Genomic DNA, 23,880 nt, shown 5'->3' with positions numbered 1-23,880 from the left:
CCTTTTCCCCTCCTGTAGCTGCTGTGGGACCCAGTGAAATGAAGCAGAGCGGCCCCTCTAGATGGATCTGAAGTCGGCCAGAGGGCTTCTTTCTCTCGTCCTCCTTCCCCCAACAACCATGTACAGCTGCTGATCAGTGTGTTCAGGATGGTGTGTCCTGAGACCTGATAACACAGCTGAGCCAGAGATGGAGGAATGTTGGGACTTTGATGGCTTTACATGTAAACCTGTGCATCATGGCCACATTTAAACAATCTTCCTCTCGCTATGATGATGTTTGAACAGCTATAAATACTTCTTCTGACGTGGACGGGCCACATGTCTGACGAACCAGTGCTTTTGTTGCATAATTTGGCCTTCAGTGCAGAGGACTTGTCAGTTCTTCTGCTAAGGCTCCAGATTCTTGCTGGTTTTCGCTCTGACCATCTAATTGGAAATAAGGCGACGTCGTGTGAATGCTGATGGAATAAAAAATTGAAGGTTGTCTTGTTTCCTGAGCACCAGGATGGAAGATCACTGCTCTGGCAGAGTGTTTGCGTGTGTGTGGATGATGATTGACAGTCTGTTGCGTTTGTGGACTCTCCTGGGTGCTCTGCCTGTGGAGGCGCGAATCGACAAATACCAGCTAGCGTTGGCAGGGCAGACGACGGCAGGACCCAGCCCAACCCGTGCACTCAACTGGAATGTCACAACTGTTGTCGCCTTTAAAACGCCACACTTTTTTTTCTCGACTAGTTCGATGGATATTTTTTTGCCTTTGGTCCTAGCCTGTCTTGGGAATTATTAAAAAGCTTTTTTTTTTCTTTTTGTGTTTTCAGTCTCTTTTTAGTCCTTAGTGCAATGTTGGCGGTAAACATGAAAATCCGCTCTTTTCCTTTCATTTCAGCAAGCTGAAATGGCACTTGCTCATTCCCCCCCACCCCCTCCACCCTCATTAGATTAGCGGCCTGTGAAAGTCTTTTAATTTTGAGCAAGTGCCATTTCTGTATACCAGCGTGCCAGTAATCCCTTCTCTCCAGGGAGATGAGGGGAGAAGGAGTGAGCTAGAGAGATGAGAGTAGTGAAGGGCGGAAAACTTGAGGGATCTTTTAACGTCTGACACTTAATCACCATTGAAGGAATGTAAGGGTAACCACCAAGCCCCTTCTCCACACTGTTGGACAACCCGCCTTGCTCTGCTAACACAAGGAGCAAACCTATTCTAATCTTCCCCTGGCCATGCACAGAAATTATTCCCAACAAGTGAATGCCATTGCTGAATTAAACACCCCCACCCTCGCAGTGGTTGAGTATAGGCATGTATTCTTATGCAAATGCCTTGCTCTCTTCATCGTGCTCTCTCTTCAAAAGCTGGTGGAATCTCCTGACCAGGAGCACCCAAAGCAAAAGATAAATGGCTGCCTTTTCCTCCGCTCAAAGACCCACTGATTTTTGAATTTTTTATTTATTAATTTTTTTGCATAGAAATTAGGAATGGATGTCGGTCTGTGAGGGTAATTGCTCCGTGGTGCATTTCTCCTAAGTTCTTACCAGTCTGGTCCCTCTTCCCACCCTCCATCGTGTACTTCCCCTATACAACAAAGTCCCACTGGGGCTTCCACTGCTGGAAGTCTGGCACCATGTTTCCCTCTTGGGTCTTTCCTAGTTCACTGTTCCCTCAGCTGCACATGAATCCAGAGCAGTGGGCTTCACGCTGCAGTCCTTCTTAACCTTTTTAATTTATTTTGAAGGGAAAAAAAACCCAAAGAACAAATATGTTGGAGATTTTAACAAACATCTGATTTGATGAATGCATTTAATTTTATGTGTCTACCTGTCTTGGAAGTATGTTGAAGATCTATCCATGCATTTTTCCTTCTTGGGCAGCACAGCTGGGATTATTTGTTGAGGGGAAGGTTAAAAGGAAGAGGCTGTCATCTGTTGTCCAGAGCAGGTTATCAGCCAGCCATCTCCACTGAGTTCCCTGGAGCTCACACATCTATTCATTACTGGGTGTCGGGTCAGATCCCTAGAGAACGAGAGAGAGAAATGGTGGGGGAGGGAAGAAGAGGATTGCGTTCAAAATGTCCATCTCTTCCAACAGTTGATGGCGAACACATTGTTTGGGATCCATCCAGTGATTGAGGGAAGAAAAGCTCAATTTAGCAGCACTTGTGAGTGTGTTTTTCACAATGGTCTTCTCGTAGTTGTTGTGGTTTTTGCCAGTATGCAGTAATTCTTGGAATTTTTCAAGTTTTGCCAAGTGCATAGAGTTTTTTTTGTTCTTGTTTGACCACTCTCCTCTGTGCCTATTTGAATCAAGGGTGAAATAAAAACAACCCTGCGTTGCACCTCAGGGCAGAATACCTAGTTCCAAAGGGCATATTTCAGTAGTCTGTGAGGGCTGTGTTGACTGAAAGTTTCACTGTTTTACTGTTTTTTTCCTGTAGTCTGTGAAGATCTTACTTCAGAATTATTGAACTGCCATCATATCTGAGAGATTCTCTGTTTGAAGCACTGCCTGCAGAATACAGATGTTCGTTGACACAGAATATTCAAATACCGAGACATCTGTTGATGCTATGTCTGCTTTTTTTCCCTATTGCATTATATTATTGCTGTCTTTACAATGTGGATGTCAATTGTTTTTGACATTGTATAGACTAAAAGAGTAATTGATGTTATTGCAAAATCGGTAGATTAATCAAGAATGAAAATAATGGGTAGTTGCAGCCCTGTATGACAACCCACTGGAAACTGAAGATTTGATCAGCTGTTGATTATGTTTAAAACCGACTTGAACCCTAACATGGACAAAACAATGTTATCAGCATGTTGATATCCGTAGTCGGGTTATGCTACAAAAAAATAGTTTGTACGACTGGTTGTCTGACTGACTTATCTGAAAAGAAAAGTCTGTAGAGCTGTTCCAAATGGCTTGAAGGCGGAGTGACGCTTATAGATCATACTGCTTCCAAGTGTATGTTATCCCAGACACCAAAATGCATAAAGAAATGCAAACAGTTGTGTACTAAATGATCCCAAATGTTTTCAACAATGTTCAAACCCAGAGAAATCTGTGATTTGTTCAAGAGAACGGTGGGTTTCATTTGGTCTCCTGTTGCTGTATCATCCGGGGAAACATCAGATGATATGTCAGAACGTGGAAGGAAGTACTCAGCAGATTGATTTATTGGTGTGGAATGATGATGTTTTGCACATGATAGACTTCAAATTCAGATTTCTTTTAATAATCTGAGTTAGACAGCTGTGATTTTAAAACACCAATTGCATAAAATTCAATAAATCACGTTTATTTGATTAGATTTCATTGTTTCCTAGTGCTTGCTTCCATCAGCCTGGGGCCCATCATTACTTGTATCTGCTGTTTCGAAACTTGCCTGTGGTTTTTAAGCGTTAATCTTTATGACAAATATTAAAATGTGGGATCATATTTGTCTAGTACAGAGCTATATTCCTACAGCAAAATGTCAAGCCATCAGTTATGTGGTTGTCTGACTCGGCACTTGCAATCCTATTTTAAAGATTGCTATGGCGTATTTGCTCTCTTGGATAAGGACAGAAGCGATGACACACAAAAAAAATGAATGCGATTCAGATTCAGTCCCACAATGATGTAAGGCCCATTGTATGCAGCCCAGTGGATGCCCCAGGCAAGGATTCAGAAAGGAGAAATGCCACTCACCCTTTAGAATTTCCAAATGTTATTGACTTGGACAGCCTGTGAAAGTCAAACAGAATTTTTGAAATCTCCACTCTTCAGCTGTAAACATAGACAAAGGCTGTCCGAAAACTTTAAAGTGAACAGTGAAGAGTCTGTGCTATGTGATATGTCTAAAACTAATTAAGGAACTTGCTTAGATTGGGACAGGAAACATTACTTTCTGGAATGACATTTAAAAACACCCTGTTAATATTCTGATTTTTAATACTCTTCGATGGCTACCGAACAATGCTGGATATTCTCTCAAAACAAGGTGTTGGGAGCACACCGGGTTTGTGTGGCAGTGGTCACAGAGAGGCTGTTGTGCATCAAAGAAAATTGGTCAGTGATACACTTGGTTTACCTTGGCTTAGGATTTGTGGTGCTTTTCTTGCCTTCAGAGATGGTCCCAAAGTTCAGTGTGCAGTGTAGAGAGTGATGAATAGATAAACCCAGACCAGCTCTTAGGAGGAAAAAGTAGTGGAGGCCGATGGCTTTTGTGCTTGGGGATCAATTTTCCAGGGCTAATCTCCTGCCTGTGAACCACCCTCCGCTTTCCTCTCCTCCTCCTGCTCCATCTCCCTCTCTCGCTCTCTTCTGATGGATCTCCATTGACTGGCACAGCGCAGGGACTCGGCCATGCATGCAGCTCTGGCCCATGGGTGCAGTCTCCCTCGCTTCTCTCTCTATCCGTCTCTTTTTTCCCCTCTCTGCTCAAGAAATATTCATTAATTAGTAATGGAGACTTTACAGAGCACCATTGGTTCTCTCGCTCGCTCTCCTTGCAGATAAGGAGGAAGAGGAGGAGGAGGAAGTGGAGGAGAGGAGAAAACCTTCTGGCCAGGCTTGGTAGAATCCCCCTGAGCACAGTCGATCACAAGGCATTAATCTTGCTGTTTAATGACCGACTGCTGCTCTAATTGCTTATACACAGACGAGCAACTTGGGGGGGCATGGTCAAAAATATTTCCTCAGCTTTTACTAAATTCCCTAATTTTCTCATCATTTTATAGAGATCCCAGAATCACTCATGTGCCATTGGTGTGTTTTTAGGATAAGCGGAGTACTGATGCTGCACTGTATCTTGATGTTACAGGAAAGGCTCTGTGTGCTTTTGTTTCAAAATGTGTTTTTACTTGCTTATGCGAGGTAGATGTGAGTATTCTTAATAGAGCTGCTATGCACCCGCTTAAGAGCTCTTATAAAGGTCAGATCATGTGGGCCCACTACACAGGAGGCAGAGAGATGAAAGTGTCCCAGCCATCAGCTGAGCTCATAAATCTTTGTTTAAATGAGGCCACTCATCTTTCGCCCTGTGCACTGACCACCGCACACCGTTCCCCGCCCTCTCATCACATGTGCACTCACGAGACCATCACTACGCTGGAATTTTGGGTCACAGATGTAAGAGAAACTTTACAGCAACCATAGGTACCAAATGTTCTCCATGTAATCATCGGTTACACTTTACACTTTAAAGCTGCACCTGTGCGCAAAACACAGTCAGACGCATAACATTTGAAACATGAGGCGGCTTGGGCAATGTTAATGTCAGCACATATTTTCACTTCAGTTAAAGCAATTGTGTTACACTTTGCCTTGGTTGCCTTGTGACAGTTTTGTAGCTGTGAGGATGCTTCCCCCTCCTTATCAACAATAGGAGAATTTAATGATTATAATAATGTCTACTCAAAAGCACTTCAAGTGTAAAGCATAGCTCACCTCGTAGAGCATGTGTCCTAGGTATGGAAGCTGAGTCCTCAGCAGTGGCCTGGGTTTGATTCTGGCCTGTGGCAACTCTGCTGCCTGTCTCCCCCTGTCTCTCACCTACTTTCCTGTCTGACTCTGAGCTGTCAAAATAAAGACTTAAAGCTGATATCATGATAATGATATGATATAGATATATTGTGTGGCCATATTACGAGATAAAACAGGTAATTTGAAAATGCTGTGACTGACATATTGACTATTTTCAGACGTTAAATGGACTCGATGATTAATTAGTTATCAAGAAAATAATTGGTAGAATAATTGATAATGACACCAATTTCGTTTCAGCCCTAGTTTACTTCGAAGCAAGATTGCACAATAAGATTGTCAAAAGGAGGATTTGTTCTGATTTGTTTGTTGAGAAGTTCTATGCTATGATTTGCTATGTTGCATCTTGCAGTCTCAGATGAATCAACGGTCACACAAGGCTCTCTCACAAGTTATGACCCACTCCCTTTCAATCTACTGACTATCTTTTACCTTTCAGTAGTGAAAAGTGGTTTTCCATTTTTCATTTCATAGGATTTTTTTTTTTTATGTGGAGTATTGTTGATGGCTGAGGCTTCTGCACTTGGTTTTGTCTCGAAGAAGGCTAATGTGAGTCACTCAAGGACCTGGGACAGAACGAGTACAAGAAAAACAAACATGTTCATGTTTTATGTTAGTTTTTTTATATTTTCCCTGGCCCCATCCTGGAGTTGTGGCAGGTTGAGTCCAGAGAAATCTGTCATGGGGATTCCTCCGTATACGAATGTCAAATTCTGTCTGTCCCGGAGTGTCACTCCTACCCTGGATGCTTGGTTGGGTTTTGATTTTTGATTTTTTTTTGTTTCAAAGTTGCGTTGCCAGTTCTCATGAGTGAGTGTCACATTGCTTACATCGTAACGAATGCTAGATTTCAGCGGCAACATTTTGCGTCTCCGTGTCTGTCTGAAGCGGGGAACGTTGCAGCAGGCATCGCATGATGAACATGAGGTCGTTAAGAACACTTGATGTAAACCAGACGCCTGTTTTAGAGCTGCTCGGCGCTCGAGGGAGAGACTGAGGAGGAACAGGCGACAGGGAGGAGGAGGAGGAGGAGGAGGTATGGGGCAGATGTGGTCTTGGCAGAGTGAAGCAGATGGGATTGCCATGGCGGTTGATGTGATGTAGTAGGTGTAGGGAGGTTTTCTGCCAGTTTTACAGAATCATCCACAGAGGACTCGAGTAGGACTGCAGGTTGAACTGCAAAACACAAACTGGGTTGATGTGTCTCTTGCTGTAGATTTGAGCCCTGCTGCTCTCCTCATTTCCTCCCCGTCTTTCCAATGTTATCAGTCATACTGATCTGTCTCTTCAGCATTAGAGTTTGGCCTAAATCCTGTTTTGTTTTCTTTTTTTCCTGTCCTTTCTCTTAATCTGCTGTCAGTGCCTCAGTGGGCTGGCTTTCTTTTCTTGTTGACTTTTTGCCCTCTTGCCTGCCTCGTCTCTCAGGATGGCCAGACCAGCTGCTAAATCACTCAAAGCAGACTTGGTGAAAAGCGTTCTTGATGCCATGCATACTCGATCACATCCACATTTTCTGGAAAGTTAAATGGCTCTTTGCTGCTGTTGATTTATTTTTATTCTGCACTTTCTGTTAAATTTTAATAGGAAATTGCTGTTTTCCGGCCTTTTTCCTGCCTTTGCCCTGCTTTTCTGTGTTCCTGATCTTATCCCTCAAGATGTGTGTGCACCTGATGAATTAGTTTGCTGCTCTCAAAATCATCGAGCACGTAGCAGCTTTTTACTTGGCAGCTAGCCTGAGGTTGTTTTCCTTTGGTTGGATATAATGTTTTAATGGCTAGCTGAACTTGTGGTGTCCAGTAGAGCTGTTGCATTTGAAAGTGGATTTGATGAGGTTGAAATTAAAATTGACCCTTTTTCTTTTACATTTTTCCTGCAGGTGTTGTTTGTAATTGTTTGCTTAAAGAAGAAAAAAACATTCAAGCTCTCAGCATCTCCAGCTTTTCAGAACTGCCAGGCTGGCACACAGGGCCCATGCTGTCTCTTTTATTAAAAGAAGGGAAATCAATGTAATTTCCTATTTTGATAGCTCTGGAATCGTCTAAATTTAAAAAATCTTTATCTTTACAACTACACGCCAAGGGTTCACTTAATAATTCAATAAATTTTGATTAACTTGCTTGTGGGCTGGCTTGTGCCTCCCTGGTGCACGCCAAACTGACACGAAGGGTGGGTCACACCCGGTATTTATTTCGTCTGCGCTCAGGCAGAGACAGCACACTTGGAGAGATGTTTGCTGGAGACTTGACTGAAAGGAGCTTAAGTGCTGTAAGATGTGAGCAGTGGCTGTTAATGAGATTAGAGCAGCATTCAGGCCAGCGCAGAATGTGATTCAGAAAGCAACTCTGATATGGGTATAACGGTACATTTATTCATCCTGAACAACGTGTTACAGGACACTCACTTTGGTATGGTTCGGTACACCATACGAACCAAATAATTAGAATCCAGTGAGCCTGACAGTCTAATAACAGTCTAACTCTTTGCAGGTGTAGAACAGAAACTCAAATGTTCTTTCGGTGAGTGTGAAAGTGGCAGTGTGTCTTTCTGTTTGCTAAACCATACAAGTTTGGTTATCCCAACCTGTAGAACAACACAAAAGAGCTGCATCAAACATGTTAGCTCATTTACGACAGCATCGCCAGAGTATATGTATTACTGGAGGGAGGCTGAAAAAGACTCGGGGTGCTAAGTCCTTTCCCCCCGCGGTGTTTGAACAGCAACTCACTCAAGCAGCAACAATGTCAGTGGGAGAGTTGTTGCTCATAGGGGTGTTTATCACAGCAGAATGTTACCATAATCAGTTTTGCAGAAGACATGGTATGCTTAAGGTGTGTGACTCAAAATATAATGTTCCCACATGTGCACATAGATTTAAAGCACATAGCTGTTGCCTTTTATTAAGTTTTAATGTCGCTCAATTGATCATCTTGCAGTAAAGATTAACACACTCAAACATTTACAAACGGAGAGACGTAAAATCTTGGCGTTTCCCTCCGTACTGAAAATAAAACCTGGTTACTGTTGAACTGTGACTTCGTGCACCGTTACACCCCTAAACCCTGTATTAAAACTCAATGTGTGGAGGAGCAGAAAGCACCTGAAACCTCCACAGCCTGAAAGCAGGCAGCAGCAGGTTTCTACTTAACCTCTCTCTGTGTCAGTGAGAACACTGCTGTTTGCATCTTCTTGGGATATGATTTTCAGATTTCAGTTCAGATATGACTTACTGCTTTGCATTCCAGGAAATGTGCAATTTCTGTATCAAGGTGTCCGATGTTAACTGGCAGGTCCGTTTTAAAATGGCTTGTCACACTTATCAGATTGCCAGAGTAAGCTCGTCACACCTCTCCCTCTGTGATTATTCTCACCAGATCCCATTCTCTGTTACCTTCTCAGTGTGTTTGATTAGAAACATAAACGCTCACAGCTACATTTATGTTTATGAGAAAGTTTGTCAGACTTGAATTGCAAGATGTTTCATAATGAAATCATTGATTGTGTTTAGTCAGAGACACTGTCAATGTGAAACTGACCTCAGACTTGATGTCATACACACAAACAGTGTATACATAATCATGCTGAAGCATCAAGTCATTTTGAGCTACCTGTGTGGAGAGTTATAGTATGTCGGAGTAGGCCTGTCACAATAACTGCTTTTGTTGGAGGCTATATTTTCCTAGAAGTACTTGGGATAAACAATATTATTGTCATTTTTAGACCATTTTATGCCACAGTAATGATAATATTATAGTATAATAATGCAAGCACAGCGTTTCAAAGAGCAGTGAACTCAGAAATGTAATTATTGTGACAGTGTTTGTTGAAGTGGTGTTTTGCTGTTCAGAAATAAACACACTTTAAGACCCGCTAACTTTTACGAGTCATGTTTTTAACATATGATTAAGTTCAAGCTGCGTGATAAAATAAAAACATTTTTAACTTTAAAAACTTTATTGGTGATACAGGGAAATGTGACACTATCCATGACAGTTGGTGCTCCCATACTTAATCTTGTAAACATTGACGAATATGTCTGTTAGGGACTGTACTATCTAAACAAGTGTAAGGCTGCTTTATGCCTTGCTTCTACCAGCTGCAGCTGCAAGCCCCATTCTCCCTCTAATAGTAAATGGAGTTTTTGTGCTGCCAACACTGACATTGTTGGCCTTGGGTAGTTATTACGAGTGTGTAAAAATGGCACAAAAACTCTTAAAGCTTTCCACTCACCTTTTTGTGCCTCTCTCCTCTTTTTCTCTCCAGCCGAGGATGACGGGCTATGGGAGAACGGCCTTTCCTACGAATGTCGCACGCTGCTGTTCAAAGCCATCCACAACTTGCTGGAGCGCTGCCTCATGAATCGCAGCTTCGTTCGCATCGGCAAGTGGTTTGTCAAACCATACGAGAAGGATGAGAAGCCCATCAACAAGAGGTACGTTGGCACCACTCGCTCTGCTGACTTCTTATCTACGTCGTCTCTTGTTTATGGCTGTGCTCTGTGCATGCACCTGCACTCTGGCAATGGGTATTTTCTTGGCATTTTTTTTCTCAGTGTTGCCCTTTCAGACATGTTATGTCTCTTGTTGTTTGGCTGTGATATGGTCTGGTGCAGCTCGGACTGAGCACTGCTCCAACAGGCACAAGGTTCACAGTTTTTATGTGTAGTGGAGTGTGTAGGCTATTGAACCCACACTTCGAGGGTGAGGGGTTCTGTTCCCACTGCAGAACCTGATACAAATATACAGTATGTATTCTTATGACTGCTTATTAAGAGGCTGATATTAAATGGCATATATTGTACTAGGGATTTCCTGCTCACGTTTTATTTGCGGCTGATCTCAATTTAAGTATCTTGTAATACAATCTTCATTTTAATCACATTTTTGTAGGGCTGTACTGAATGTAATTTATTTTATTTTTTTTACATTTGAAGCTTCTATTGAGTTTTTCAACTAAAGTATCAAATCTGTCATATTTTTTTCCATCATCTCGCAATAAAAATTGTTCAACGAAATCCTCAATTTGAATAACATGATTCATTGGATTTAACAGAGCGCAGAGTGCCAAGCTAATGCAGATACATAATCTGATCTTTTGTTTAAAAAGTGATTCACTATGAAAGCGTTCTAGCTGACATGGTTTTTTTTTTGTTATGGTTATATAAATACCACTTATGGCGCTGTTCCATTGCTGCTATACCACCATTAAAGGTGGCGTGTGAGCGAATCTTGAGTGAGAGTCGATTGTTGAGACTAATTCTCAGGTGTCGGCTGAGTCCAAGCCAGCATCAGTATTTGACGAGCTGGGAATGAGACACTCACTATCACACCAAAGAAAAAGCTGCGTAGCGTTTGAATGTCAACATTTTGAATGAAGCTTTAAAGCTTCAGACCTGCCCAAAGTGGGGCCTGTGGGCCAAACTGGCCCGCCATAAAGTGTAATGTTTCTAGTGAAAGAAATTGAAAAATTTCAAAATTTTTAGCTTATAATATAAATCAATGTTAATAGTCTTTATTGTGAGGTTAAAAGGCTCTTAAAATTTGTAGGACCCCTGATTATTGATTACTTCTCAGAGCATGGTGGGCAGATTGACACTTGGTGCAGGAAGCCATTCAGTAGACCTTTTTTTTACTGTGGCTATTTTGACATGAAATAGTAGGTAAACAGGTGTTACTAATCACATAAATGAAGGTTTTGTTCATGTAGCTTCAGAGCCTTAATTAACATGATTAGTCACACTTGTTTTCACATACGTCATATGTCCAAATGTCTGCTCTGAAAAAGGTGTATTGAGAGAACTTGGGATCCTAGTTCCATTTCGCTTCCTAACAATAAAATACCTGCCTGTGACCCTCGGTTAAGTTTCAGTTTTGGCCCTCCAAGGGGGAAAAAAATTGGCCACCCTTGCTGTTTGGTACAGCCCTACATTTGTGTTCTTTCTTTAGCATTCAGGTGCAAGTTAAGCCTCGAGTAATAAGAGTACATTCAAATTTGTAACAAAAACAAAATAATGTCAGCCAAGATCGCCTGCATGGTATTTAACTGCTGCTACATTTAACACGGTGCTCTACTGTGAGTCTCCGTCTCCAGCATTAACAAAATATTGAAGTTCCAAAGCAGTTTTCAACCAACAGCAGGGGGGTGTAGATGTGTTGCTCACATGCCAAATGATGCTAAATTATATGCAACATGAACTTGTTTTTGAACCTTAAGCCGCTCGGCTTGCTTGCACATCATCGTATTATTAGTTCAGTTGAAACTGCAGGCTGCTGTTTATTTATTTTGTGTGCCCCATTGTTAACGTGCGTGTTGCTTGTTTGCAGGTTGGGTTACAGATAGTTTTTAATGTGGAGCATTTGGGCACTTTTGACAACTGCCCTACCTGAGGCAAACAAATAAACATTGTAAATGGCTCAGACTTCATTTAACATTATTGATGTATCAAAAAATCACTGCTCAGACGTGGAGGTCCCTGCATTGTACGCTACTTTACAGTCGTGATATGAACGTTTTAAAAAAGACTGAAAAGGGGTGCTGTTGTGCCAGAGTGCCAGAGCTCTCTGTCTCCTATCTCTCCTCTCGCTCTGAGTGTGTTTGTGTACAACTGAGACATCCTCCTCCTCCTCTATGCTATCTGCTGAGCTGGATTTCTTGCCCTTGGTGTCTGGGTTTATTGATAAGAGATGGAGACATGGCTAGTGAGGAGAAAATGACCATAGCAGTTTTTTCCCTGCACCCCCACCAGCTCCCTGACTACCTCACCCTGTCTCTCTCGCTTAACACACACCTATTGTTTGAGCTCAAGTGGATTTTCTTTTCTTCTTCTTTTTTAAACTTTGGTTTGGAAATTATAATCGGAGTGTGAGGTGACAAAGTTTATGCTGGCATTGCAACAACTGCTGGACAGTGTTGGATGAGAAAGCAAACAGAAGCCTCTAAATTGTGGAAAAAGCTCTAGAATCAAAGAGGCTGTATTTTGTGTGTGCATGTGTCAGAGTGTTATTGTTCCGGAGTTGTTTTGGTGTTGTTGCCAGATTTCCCAGTCAGGTGACCACAGGGGCCACGCAGTGACATAATCTTGTGTATCCACAGACACGTGTGTGTGTGTTTGTTTGCAGGCCAATTGCTCTGTCCTGAATAGAAATGGCCAGAACACTGCTACCTGCTGTCAGCTTGTCTTTATCATCACCACAATGTGTGCTGGCAGATCAGAGTTGCCAGCTTTAATGTACACTCTTTCAGAGCCTTACATCTGTAGACAATGACTCTCATCTCTAAGGATGAGTATGATAGATTTTCACTTAACTGGCAGAATAATAGACAAAATAATACTGAAGAACAAGCCACTTCTCTTTTAAGCTATATTCATGGCTTGTTTTTAGCTCTATTGCCTCATTACCCAGTAGGCTGATCACAGAGGGCCCCAGTCAAGGGAAAAAAAACAACAATGGTCTTTTCCTCTGCTCTGGAATTCACAGGCCACCCTCTGTCTGTGTGTCTGGTTCTCTCTCAACTCTCTCTCCTCACTCTCCCTCTCCCTCTCCCCTTCCCTCCATCCCCCTCTGCTGTCACGGAGCAGACTGGGCAGGTTATAAATAGTGGTGCAACCACCCTGAATCTTAGTTGTCGTCAAGGATGTTTGTCCTCTCCCTTCGGTGTGTTCCGCTGTGCTCCAGCCTCGCTGGGATTTCGACAAACAAAGCACCACAAAACTGTGACGGAAATGTACTCGACCCCTTTTGTGTGTTTTTTGATGTTGCTACTGCGCCCAGACCAGCTGGTCTGACACTGAAACATTTCCTGAGCTGTTATTGATGTAGGGCTGTGGTGTTTGTAATTGGGAAATGGCTTAAGTAATGTTGGCTTTTTGGTTTCTGTGGGACTAAGTAATGCTAAGTACACAGTGATGGGTCCTACCCTCTTTTGATTGTATGTTACCCAGAGCTAGTTTGCTGTAAATGCTGATCCTGTCACCATGGAGATACTCAGATTTGTCCTACGAGTGCTGCCGCTTTTCCATGTATAAATTCAGCATGTTCACCCCCTAGGGGAGACTTCATCCTCATAGGTAACATGACAGTAGGGCTACAATAAAGATTATTTTCATTATTGATTAATTTGCCAATTATTTGTAATTGTTTTTAGTCTCTAAAATGTCAAAAAATTGTGAAAAATGCTCATCACAATTAACCTTAATGATGCATTCAATTTGCTTCTTTTGTCCAACTGACAGTCACAACCCAAAGACTCATTTACTTTCATAAAGGACAAAGAAAAGCAGCTGATGGGAGCAGCAAATGTTGACATATTTTCTTAAAAAAATAACATAATCAAAATAGTTGGCAATTAATCTAGATCAATTAATTGACTAATCCTTGCAGCTCTACATGATGGTCCCATTTATGTCAGCGCTCAGGTCTTTTGGGTGACTCGCTGATTCCACAGGGAATGGGATGTAAAAGTTCCAGGGAAATCCCACTTATTGTTCAGTGAGGAGTATACTTACTGTACATTGTTTACAGTGCCCATCATGCTTGGCTACATCCCCTTCCTCCCTAAACACAGAAACACACACTAAACTGATTTGATGACAGTGTTTGCTAGGACCTCTGCTCATCTGTCTCGTCTAAGCACCTTGTTCACTGTTCTTTGACCTGTGGGTCAGCTATGAGTTAGGATTGCCTCTCCTTCTAAATCACAATTGGATTAGCAGCCAAGAAAATCAATAATGACTTTAAACACGTTTTTTTTTCTTAAGTGACAACAAAATTCGCACAGAATATATTTGTATGATGAAATTTTTTTTTAGAGCATAATCTGTAGGGTCAAGACACATTTTGAATGTATGTAAAACTACAGTGTTTACTCAGGAGTATATACTAATCTTCCCACCAGAATTAGTGATGTTTATCATTAGATCTCTGATATTATATATGACATTATATAAGTGTTGTATGGGCTAGTTGGGTTGGTATAGATGCTGGTGAAAAACCTTTTTCATAATCATTTGATTAATCGTTTTGTTTGTATTTGTTGTTTTAGTATGTAAACTGTCTAAAATCCAAACATGTCCAGTTTCCTGTCATATATGATTAGTTTTTTTTTTTTTATTCAAAGTTTCAAATCCTTACATTTGAGAAGCTGAAACCAGCAAATGTTTTTTGTAATTTTTTTTTAGAATTATGTAAACCGTTAATTTAATGGTAGAGCTTCACAAGCCAGTCAATTGTGGAATTTTTTGATTAATCGATTAAAAACATTTGACAAACATTCTCTTGTTAAAACTTAGTATTTTGGGGGTTTGAACTGTTGCTTGGACAAAACAAGACATTTCATAAAGTTGTGCTCTAGGTAATTATGAATTTGAACTGTTTTCTGTTGTTATATAGTCCATTAATTAAAAAAAAAAAAGGCAGATTAATTGAATAAGAAACGAATTATTAATAATAGGAATCGATCAACTAATCAATTAATCTGTACCTGAATGCACCATTGCGGCACAGTTGTGAGTATCAGTCAGAACATTTTGACTTTTGAAAGCTATGAATACTCAAAGTTAGAGCTGCAATGATCAGTCGATTAATTGATTTTTCGATTGAAGAAAAACTGTTTTGACAATCGATATATCGTTTAAGTCATTTCTCAAGTAACATTAGCTGGTTCCAGCTTTTTAAAATGTAAGGATTTTCTGCTTTTCTTTGTCATTCATGATACTAAATGAGTGTTTGGGAGAAGAAGAGATTTGAAGACATCACTGCGGGCTCTGGGAAATACTTGTGAGCATCTTTCAGATTTATTTTGGCGTTAAATAGACTAAATGATTAATTAATTTATCATGAGAATAATCAGCAGATTAATCAACAATGAATATAAGTTAGTTGCAGCCCCACTAAAAGCTCTTTTTGTGGTCTGCTCCGATCAAATCTTCTTATTGGCATCACACTTGATCATCAGGCAGCCCCTGTGTGGCATCCAAAGTCTCCAGTTGGTGGAGGCTGTGGCCAGCTGACAGTGCTCATAACCTCAACCCCAGACCTCAGCCTGTGTTGAAATGCTTACATCATCTCTCTCTCTCTCTCTCTCTCTCTCTCTCTCTCCCCATCTCACCCCCCCACCCCCCCCACACCCGTCTTTCACATTTTTGCCTGATGTGTGTGGTAAGCAGTAAGCAGCAAATTGTATTTTCACAATCTTTGATAATGATGACCTCTATTGGTGCCGCCAGTTGCTCCTATTGTCTGCTTCACTTATCGAGACATGAGGAATTAGCCATATTTCTTAGGACTCATGTTTTTTAGGAGATTGGAAAAATAAAGAAACATGTTGAGATGAATGTTACATTAAAATATCGGTAACAATAAAAGTGTTTTTTGATATATTTCTTAAAAGAATCAGTGCACATCAGTTTGTTGAAGCCTTTGTCTCCTAAAGTGAACTGCAAATGCAGCACTACGAGTTGATACAGCTGACAGTAATTCTCTTTGTCTGGAGTACAGGCGGCTCCAAGTTGTGCAGCCTGGTTGTTTGTGTGAACCTTATGCTGCTAGGTAGACTGGCTTCAGGAAACAGAGAGAGCGGGAGAGAACACAAGGGATGAAGGGAGGGAGGGAGGGAGGGAACGAGCAAGGGAGAGCTCCTCTTGGTTGTCATGGCAGCAGGGAAATGCACCATGGGATCGTGTGTTTCCAAGGTGAAGCGGGATGCTCGTGCTCTATTGGTCAGCTTAAGGCAGACTAGCTCGTTGACTTGCTCCTAATTGGCTGCATTACTGAAATTCAGAGCAACATTAAATCCAGTCCGCTTTGATGTTTCAATTTGATCAGGACAAAGGGGATCTCATTTCTTTTTATCTGCTTGGTATGCACTGTGTAATGAAAGCAGCATTTACAAGATCTACAATGTACTCTGACTGCGCTGCAATCAGGAGAGTGTTAGATTACTACGCCGCTGTATTTAAATATGTCTCGTCTGTTGTGCATTTAGTTGCTGCTGTCTGACTGAAAGCATCATTAACAAATCAAGCTGTTATGAAATGAGGCCAGCGTGCATCAGCTTATATCGCAAGAGCAAATCATAATGAATTAATGCAAAGCATAGTTATATAATAACAAATATGCCTGCATAAACACATGTGACTGTCTTGCTCTTCCTCTCTTTTTGTGGCCCAATGTTGGGAGGTGAATGTGTGAGTCCTGGTGCGCTGTGGCAGGCGGAAGCAGAGAGCAGCACTCTGTTAAGTAGGACAGTGCAGGATAAAGGGCCACTGCCTCCAGTCTGGGGCTAAAGCGCTAAATTTATCCCCTCCCTGCTCCCAGCACAACACAAACACACAGGGAGGCAGCCACACAAACATGCTCGTCAACAATCGGCATGCAAGCCAGTCCACAGCGAGGAGGGCAACGGAGGGGCTGGCACATGAGCTTTTCGTTGGAATTACTGGTGTATGACACAAGGAATGCAGCCGGACGAAATGGCATGTAGTGCGCATGGGGACCAATAGTGCTGATGTAGATCTACAGGACAACTCAGCACCTCTCTTAAGCACCCCGTCCCCTACATTTGGGCCCCCTACCCCCTGGGCTTCCCTCTACTTCATCAGTCTCTCTAGCAACAGGAACTCCAGGGAGACTGGGCTGGGGGACCATGTGACCCGGCGCTCTGGATATATCATGTTGCTGGAGAGATCCTGTCCACAAGATAAATATGGCTCTTAAAGGAAAATACCGGTGTTTTTCATTGGTATGGACCATTTCCTTAATCGCTGCGCAATTATACATTATTAATAGCCAATTTCCCTTTGCATCACTTTAGTGTTGCAACTTAAAGCAATGCCTTTTGTATCGCTGACCTTACAAAGACCCCACACTGTAGCTATCTCTGCCTCAAGACAAACCATATTGTTTATGTTGACTGCACTGGTTGAAACAGTATTAATTAATCACGTTATTATCTGACAGAATTGAGTAAATAATGTCACTCAGTGACGTGGATGGATTATGACTTTCTATCATAGTGAACAAGGTAGAGTGTTACCAAGTGAATGAGATCTCTGATTTACAAAAGCGAATATGAGTTTGATTACCATATCCCATGACAGTGTGTGCATGGTGAACAAATTGCTTAGAGTTTCAAGCAGTGTGAAGAAACAAACGGTGATGGAATGTTAATATGTACATTTGGGGTTATCAAACACTTGATGTAATGGATGCAGGATATTTTAAATCACCTCAGTGTACTGAAAAAGTAAACTTAACTTGAAATGTAATAATTATTAATCAGCCCAAGCATTGTTTTTCAGCACTACCAAAAAGTTTTCATATCTGCAGCCATCGACAACGTGCATGCTGATGCTGATATATCTGTGATAGGCCAATATCAGTGGATAACATCAGCCAACTGAAATATCGGTCAGGCTTTGCTATTTATAACACTGGAAACAAGAGACCATCAGAAAACTCACTAAAACTTCTTGTGAGACTTTACCACCAATTTCCTATCCTGAACACATTCCTCATTTCTTCAAATGCCAGTGAGAGGCCCTGAGAGAACAAAGAATGTATCTCTTATTACTAAAGTTAACAGACTTCATTGTCTTTTTATGTATTGTAGCGCCAAGGAAATCTGTATTTGTGTCAGCAGTGGATTTCAAGGGTAACAGCAGGGACAAATCATGTCACTTTTCACGGAGGGAATCCTGTGTCCTCACATTTCCTCTGCTCGCCTGTTCTTCACCCCCTCCCTCCTGCCTCCTCAGCCGCTGCACACTGCATTCCTCCCATTCCTCCCACCTTCCCCATGTGACCAGAGGCTACGGCAGAGAGCAGGGCCAAGCGAAGGTCTGAAGAAGTCGTCATAGTTAATCCGTCAGACGTCACTCCCTCGCTGCAGCCCCCCTCACCCCCCCGTCCTTTTTTAAACTGTGATTCCTGTGGTACTGTTTTTAATCCAGAGGTTCAGACAGATGGCCACATTTAAAGCTAATCCCTTATATGGTGTTAGTCCTTTCACCTCATCGCTGTAGACTGCAAGGTGGCTGCATTGTAGCCTCAAACTAGCAAAAATGTTAGAATATTTACAGGAATCTCACTAAAGTGCATGGAAACCTCCAGAGACACCTTGAATGAAGTCACTCCAAACTGATCTGTGCTAGCCAAATGTAGGTTTCAGTTCAAATTAGGAATGCAAATTGTTATTTTGATTTCATTGATAGTCGGCTGCTTTAACAATTAATAGTATATGAAATATGTTTTTCCATTAGAAAACAGTTTAAACCACTGACTGATCTATGTTCAGTGGACAATCAGAGAAGGCTACATAAGGAGTTAAAAGAACAGATAAACACCGAGTTACTTCAATGATAAACAAAATATCACAAAATAATGTCTTTATTTTAATTGCGGAGCTCCAGTCTGTCACTATTGATCAACTGACCCAACAATATCCAGTCCATAATGAGGCTTGTAAAGGGCTAAAAAAATTTTTTTGTATTTTTCAAATGACAAATTAGTTATATTTTAATTAGATACATTTTCTGATACCAGTATTTTGTTTTGATATATTTGATAAGTAGGTATTTGGAATTTGAGAACAACAACAACAACTAATCAATTGATTAATCTTTAACATCCCTAGTTAGTTAAGTAGAATTCATTGCATATACTAATAATGCAACTAAAGTATTCTCAAGACACACTTGAGGATTGTCAAATATGCAATCCCTACACACAGTAGATGTCAGGATCTTTTGTCTTTTGATCTTTCTTCTCTCTGTGCAGCCATCGGCTCAAAGAACGTGTAGTTCATCCTCTTTCTTCAGAGCTCACTTGGTTTAATGTGTGGTTCACTTCAGGGTTAATAGAAGTGGATTGCTTACAGTTTTAGAAATATTATGTTTAATTTAAAGGAATAACTTGGGGGATTTCATGCAGTTGAAGTGGAGGGAGGCCAAATGCATTTTAACATCTAGTCTGTTAGAATTACAGCTTTGTAGTTTGAAACTGCTCCGCTGAGTTGAGGTATGTAATCCACTACAAACTTTCTTACTTGTGTTAATAAAAGTAGTCAATTCAATGCAAAAAATGTTAATTGTTGTTGTGATGTGCTGCTGAATGCGCACTTTTTTATTATAAATCTTTGTTACCTCTCTGCTGTTACCTCGCTTTGTTTTAATACTGCATTATGCCCACCATCAAAGGAGAGTCTCATTAGTGTAACAGATGTTTTCAAAGCATCAACAAGCAAACTTCCACTCCGATGATGCACAAAGCATGAATAACGGCTGATATCTCGCCCAAGAGAAGTTGACCCTTAAGTTGTGTTTGAAACTCTTCTCCTCCTGAACAGTCACCTTTCTTGCATAGCACTGAGGCCAACATGCATTGATGATTTACTGGGAAAAAGCTCATATAGTCTTATCCACTGGAGCTAATGTTGCCAGAAAATACTGTTGAAAAGTATAAGGGAATATACTGAATGTGTTGTCTCCCCTTAATTTGACAAATAAAACAAACAGATCTGCTGACTTAAATGAAACATTACATTTTGAGAGTCACAATAAAGCTAGAGTTATCAGTTCAATAAAAGTTTAAATGCACCACAAGCTGTTAACTTGATACTGAAGTGTCGACACAGAGCCACATAAAACCCACAAACTTGGCCATTGCATTTAGTTATATTTGCATGTAAAATGTGTCACAGCTGGTAGTAGAAAATTTCAACCACGCTAACTACTGTCTAACACGATTTTCCAAAAGCGTTTCAGCTCATTTGAAAGAAAAAGAGGCCAAAGTAGGCCTTCCCTTTGTGGGTTAAGTGCAGAAGCCCAGCTTTAATCCAGGATGAGACTGACTAATTGGCCATGGCTCTGGGTGATGAACCGTTATTATTACAACTGCACAACTCATATTACTAAGGGCATGATGACCTAATGACTCAGTATGAGCATGGCTTTAAACAGGCTTAAATTTCCATCCTTTTTACATGCGACCATAACTGTAGTTTTTCATTGACGGGCTTATAGGATGTTGTACGCTACGCAGTTAAAGCGCAGGATTGTTGCAAGTATATTACGTTCTTTGTATGTACAATTAAATGCATATCACACTGCAGTGATATACTAAGTGCCTCTTTCACAAGAAGGAACAGATGTTGCATCACGGTGCAGTTGCAAAGTGATTATGTGAACATGGTAATGAGCATAATTGCTGAAAATATTTTTTTCAGAAGAGCAAAGGTATCTGGCTCAGATTGAGACAGTTTGCTTTTTAGCTGACAGCAGGTGTATTAGAGGAACCCTGGGGTGTGCGTACTTGTGTGTGCCTCTGCATCTGAGTGTGATATAGCCTAAACGGGGAGGGAGCTGGGTACCTGACTTGTTGTCAGGGCTATGGCAGTATTATCTTTATTCAGCTGAGGCTCTATCTCTGTGTGGCTATGATAGACTTGCAGAGGATCGGATTTCTCCTCTTTTTGTGGACCTGTCGTTCTATCTCTCTCCATTTCTCTCTCCCTTCCAAGTTTAATCTGACATATATAAAGAGGCTCACCCCCCTCTCCATTTGTGGCAGAGGGAAATCAATTCAAAGTAATAGAGCTCTGAGAGTGTGTAAGTGAATGTGCCGGCCGTAAGAGTTTCAGTTTAGTGTTTTCTCTAGCACCTACTCTCCTGTGTGAACTGCGTGCTAAAGCCGGCGCTGCTGCGTCTCTCAGGGCTCTGTGTGTTTGTGTGCTTGTGTTACTTTGGCAGCAGACAGTGCTGTTGTTTCCCAGTGGTCAGGTGGCTAGACAGTAGGGAGGATTATATCAGCCTGGAAATGTGTCCTCTAATTCACTGCTGTTTACCACCTTCATTGTTTTTATCTTTCTTTCCTCTCTTATTTGTTTTATCTTTCACTCTTGAACAAAACACTACCTTATTATTTCATGAAGATAGGTTTGTTGTCCCTTGTCAATTCCTAATGTGGCTTGGATATGAAAGTCAAATTTGCACAGCCTTTAAATATTCTGCTCTTTAAAGCTTTTATGTAAACAATAATGCTAAGTCAATAATGGCAGTGTTGTTAAGAAAAATTGACTTCTCACTCCTTTCAAGAAAAAGCTAACCATGGTTTCTTGGCAAGTCTCCCTATGTCTCTTATGTCTCTGTCCATAGTCAAAAAAGTTGATCCTTGTTCACGTGGTGCCTGATTGCTATTGTAAGCATTAACTCCACAAACATTGTTTAATAATGTTGTGCCAGAAACGTCACCCATGCCAGCATGCCTTGTCACTGCAGCAGCACATGACCGGTCAAAACATGTTTACATGCCCCAGATCATAACAACAAGCTGCTGCAAATGGCAGATATCCACGTATGAGACAGACCATCGGTGCCGGCTGGATACAGTAATGCAAAATGGCCAGAGATGGAAGGGTCCCAGCAGCGGGGACACTTGCTGCTGTTGTTGTTGTGCTGAGGAAGTGTACATGAGCTAAACGGAAGCTCAGTTCTTAGAGCACAGCCAGCCAAGGCCAACAAACATCTGTGGAATGTCACTGCTCTGCAGCCTCCTTCCTTTTTCTCCCCTCTCTATCTTCATATCTTCCCCCAAACTGTCCGTCTAAGCTTCAGGCTGAGTTGCCTCCATTTGACTCTTGATTTGCCTTGAATCAAGTTTCATATTGACTTAGTAGCTCTGTATGTATGCATTCATCTGATGCCTGAAAAGAAGCTTTTTGTTACTCCGCACCTGGAACGTGTTCAGTAGCTAGTAGTGATGAAACTTAGACAGATTGATCAAAAGAGCAGTGATAAAATGATGCAACAATGCATACAAGTCATTATGTCAGTAAAATGCCGATTAACTAAAGCTCTCCTTGTAAGAACACTTCACCTTGAAGCAAACAAACCAAACAGACAGACAACAAGCAAGCAGACAACCAGAAATCCTGTCGAGCTTAGGCGCACTTGTGTTGGCTGAAACTATCTGAAGAACAGGAGCAACATATTTTAGAATAGTGCAACACATTTGACACGAATAGGGAAGTAGAACTCAATAAAAATGCCACTAATGCCTGAAAATTTGGCAGGAACATTAAAATGGTGTGATACAAAAATTCCAGTGCACATTAATTTCTAACAGCTCCGACAGTAAATGAATGGAGCGGGATGCTCTGTCCCTGTAGGTTTACATGGGCAACTGATTTCGCTGCCATTTGCTGTAACAACAAGCCACACATTAATCTGCTGGCAAGCCTCGGTGCAGATAACTCACAGAAAATAAATGAGATGGCGTTGCTCACAGCCATTGTTTTATTCAGAAAGAGCAATCTGCTGTCTTCCCATCATTGCAGTTGTCCATCATTTTTGTCAGATAGTAAAAAAGCAAAGGTTTTCAGTAGATGAGACATAATTTTCACAAGAACAGAAGTTTGACTTAATTATTTAAAGCACATCAGCCAGCTTAAAAGTTTAGGTTTTCTTATTTAAGTCAATTTATTGATTGGTCGATGTACAGAAAATTAATCGGCAGCTATTAAACAACTGTTTTCAGTGTACATTCATCTGTCGACTATTTTTTTGATTAATCGATTAGCTGTTTGGTCTATAATCTGTCATAAAATGGCAAAAAAAAAATGTGAATCAGTGGTTCCCAACGCTCAAGATGATGTTCTCAAATATTTTGTTTTGTCAACAAACCATTGTGCTCATAGAAGATGGAAAATATTCACAAGGAGCTGGAATCAGAACATCATGAATTACTCAAAATGATAAATCAATTATCAAAAAAGTTGCCGATTAATAATGACAACAACTACTTGATAAATCGTTGCATCTCTTCTCAATAGTTCCTGTTCTTCCATTGTGATGGTTTTCTGTGCTTCTCTGTTTTACATAACTGTAAACTGAATATCTTTATTTTTGAAGCTGTTGGTCAGACAAAACAAGCAATTTGAAGATGTTGTCTTGGGCTCTGAAGAATTGCGATGGGTATTTTTCACAAGTTGTTGACATTTCCCATTTTAAACGATTAACTGAGAATTATATCTGCAGATTGATTGGTAATGATAACAATCATAAGTTGTAGAGTTTGAGGTGAGATCTGTAGCAAAAAGGGGAAAAGATGCAGAATATAGTGTCCAGTGCAACTTTGTTTGAGGAAGCTAAAAAGCAGCCTTTTGTTCCGCCTCAGTGTGTCAGTGGTGCAGGTGCATTGAATAAGCTCTTAGATAAAGTGACATGTCAAAAGGCATATTCTGTATACTACTAGGAAACAAGCTGTGATGCACATATCTTTTTGGGGGAAAAAAATGCCATGTCAAAACTTGGGGATGGTGTGCTACACAGCAGACCATCCATGTGACACTGACAGAGGCTGTCAGTC

The 23,880-nt window shown here is 41.1% G+C and overlaps 1 protein-coding gene across 1 annotated transcript in view; it reads left to right on the top strand.

Annotated features, from left to right (window-relative positions):
* med13a (mediator complex subunit 13a) overlaps positions 1-23,880 on the top strand; it is a 75,166-nt gene that overhangs the window by 9,937 nt on the left and 41,349 nt on the right. The window contains exon 3 of the mRNA XM_084374192.1: positions 9,782-9,950. Coding sequence (XP_084230318.1) covers positions 9,782-9,950 — 169 coding nt within the window. The remainder of the gene's footprint in view (positions 1-9,781; positions 9,951-23,880) is intronic.

The sequence above is a fragment of the Pagrus pagrus genome, assembly GCF_965226575.1.
Source record: "Pagrus pagrus genome assembly, chromosome: 14".
Lineage (NCBI taxonomy): Eukaryota > Metazoa > Chordata > Actinopteri > Spariformes > Sparidae > Pagrus > Pagrus pagrus.
The sequence above is the reverse complement of the archived record's forward strand: the minus strand, read 5'-3'. Positions and strand labels throughout refer to the sequence as shown.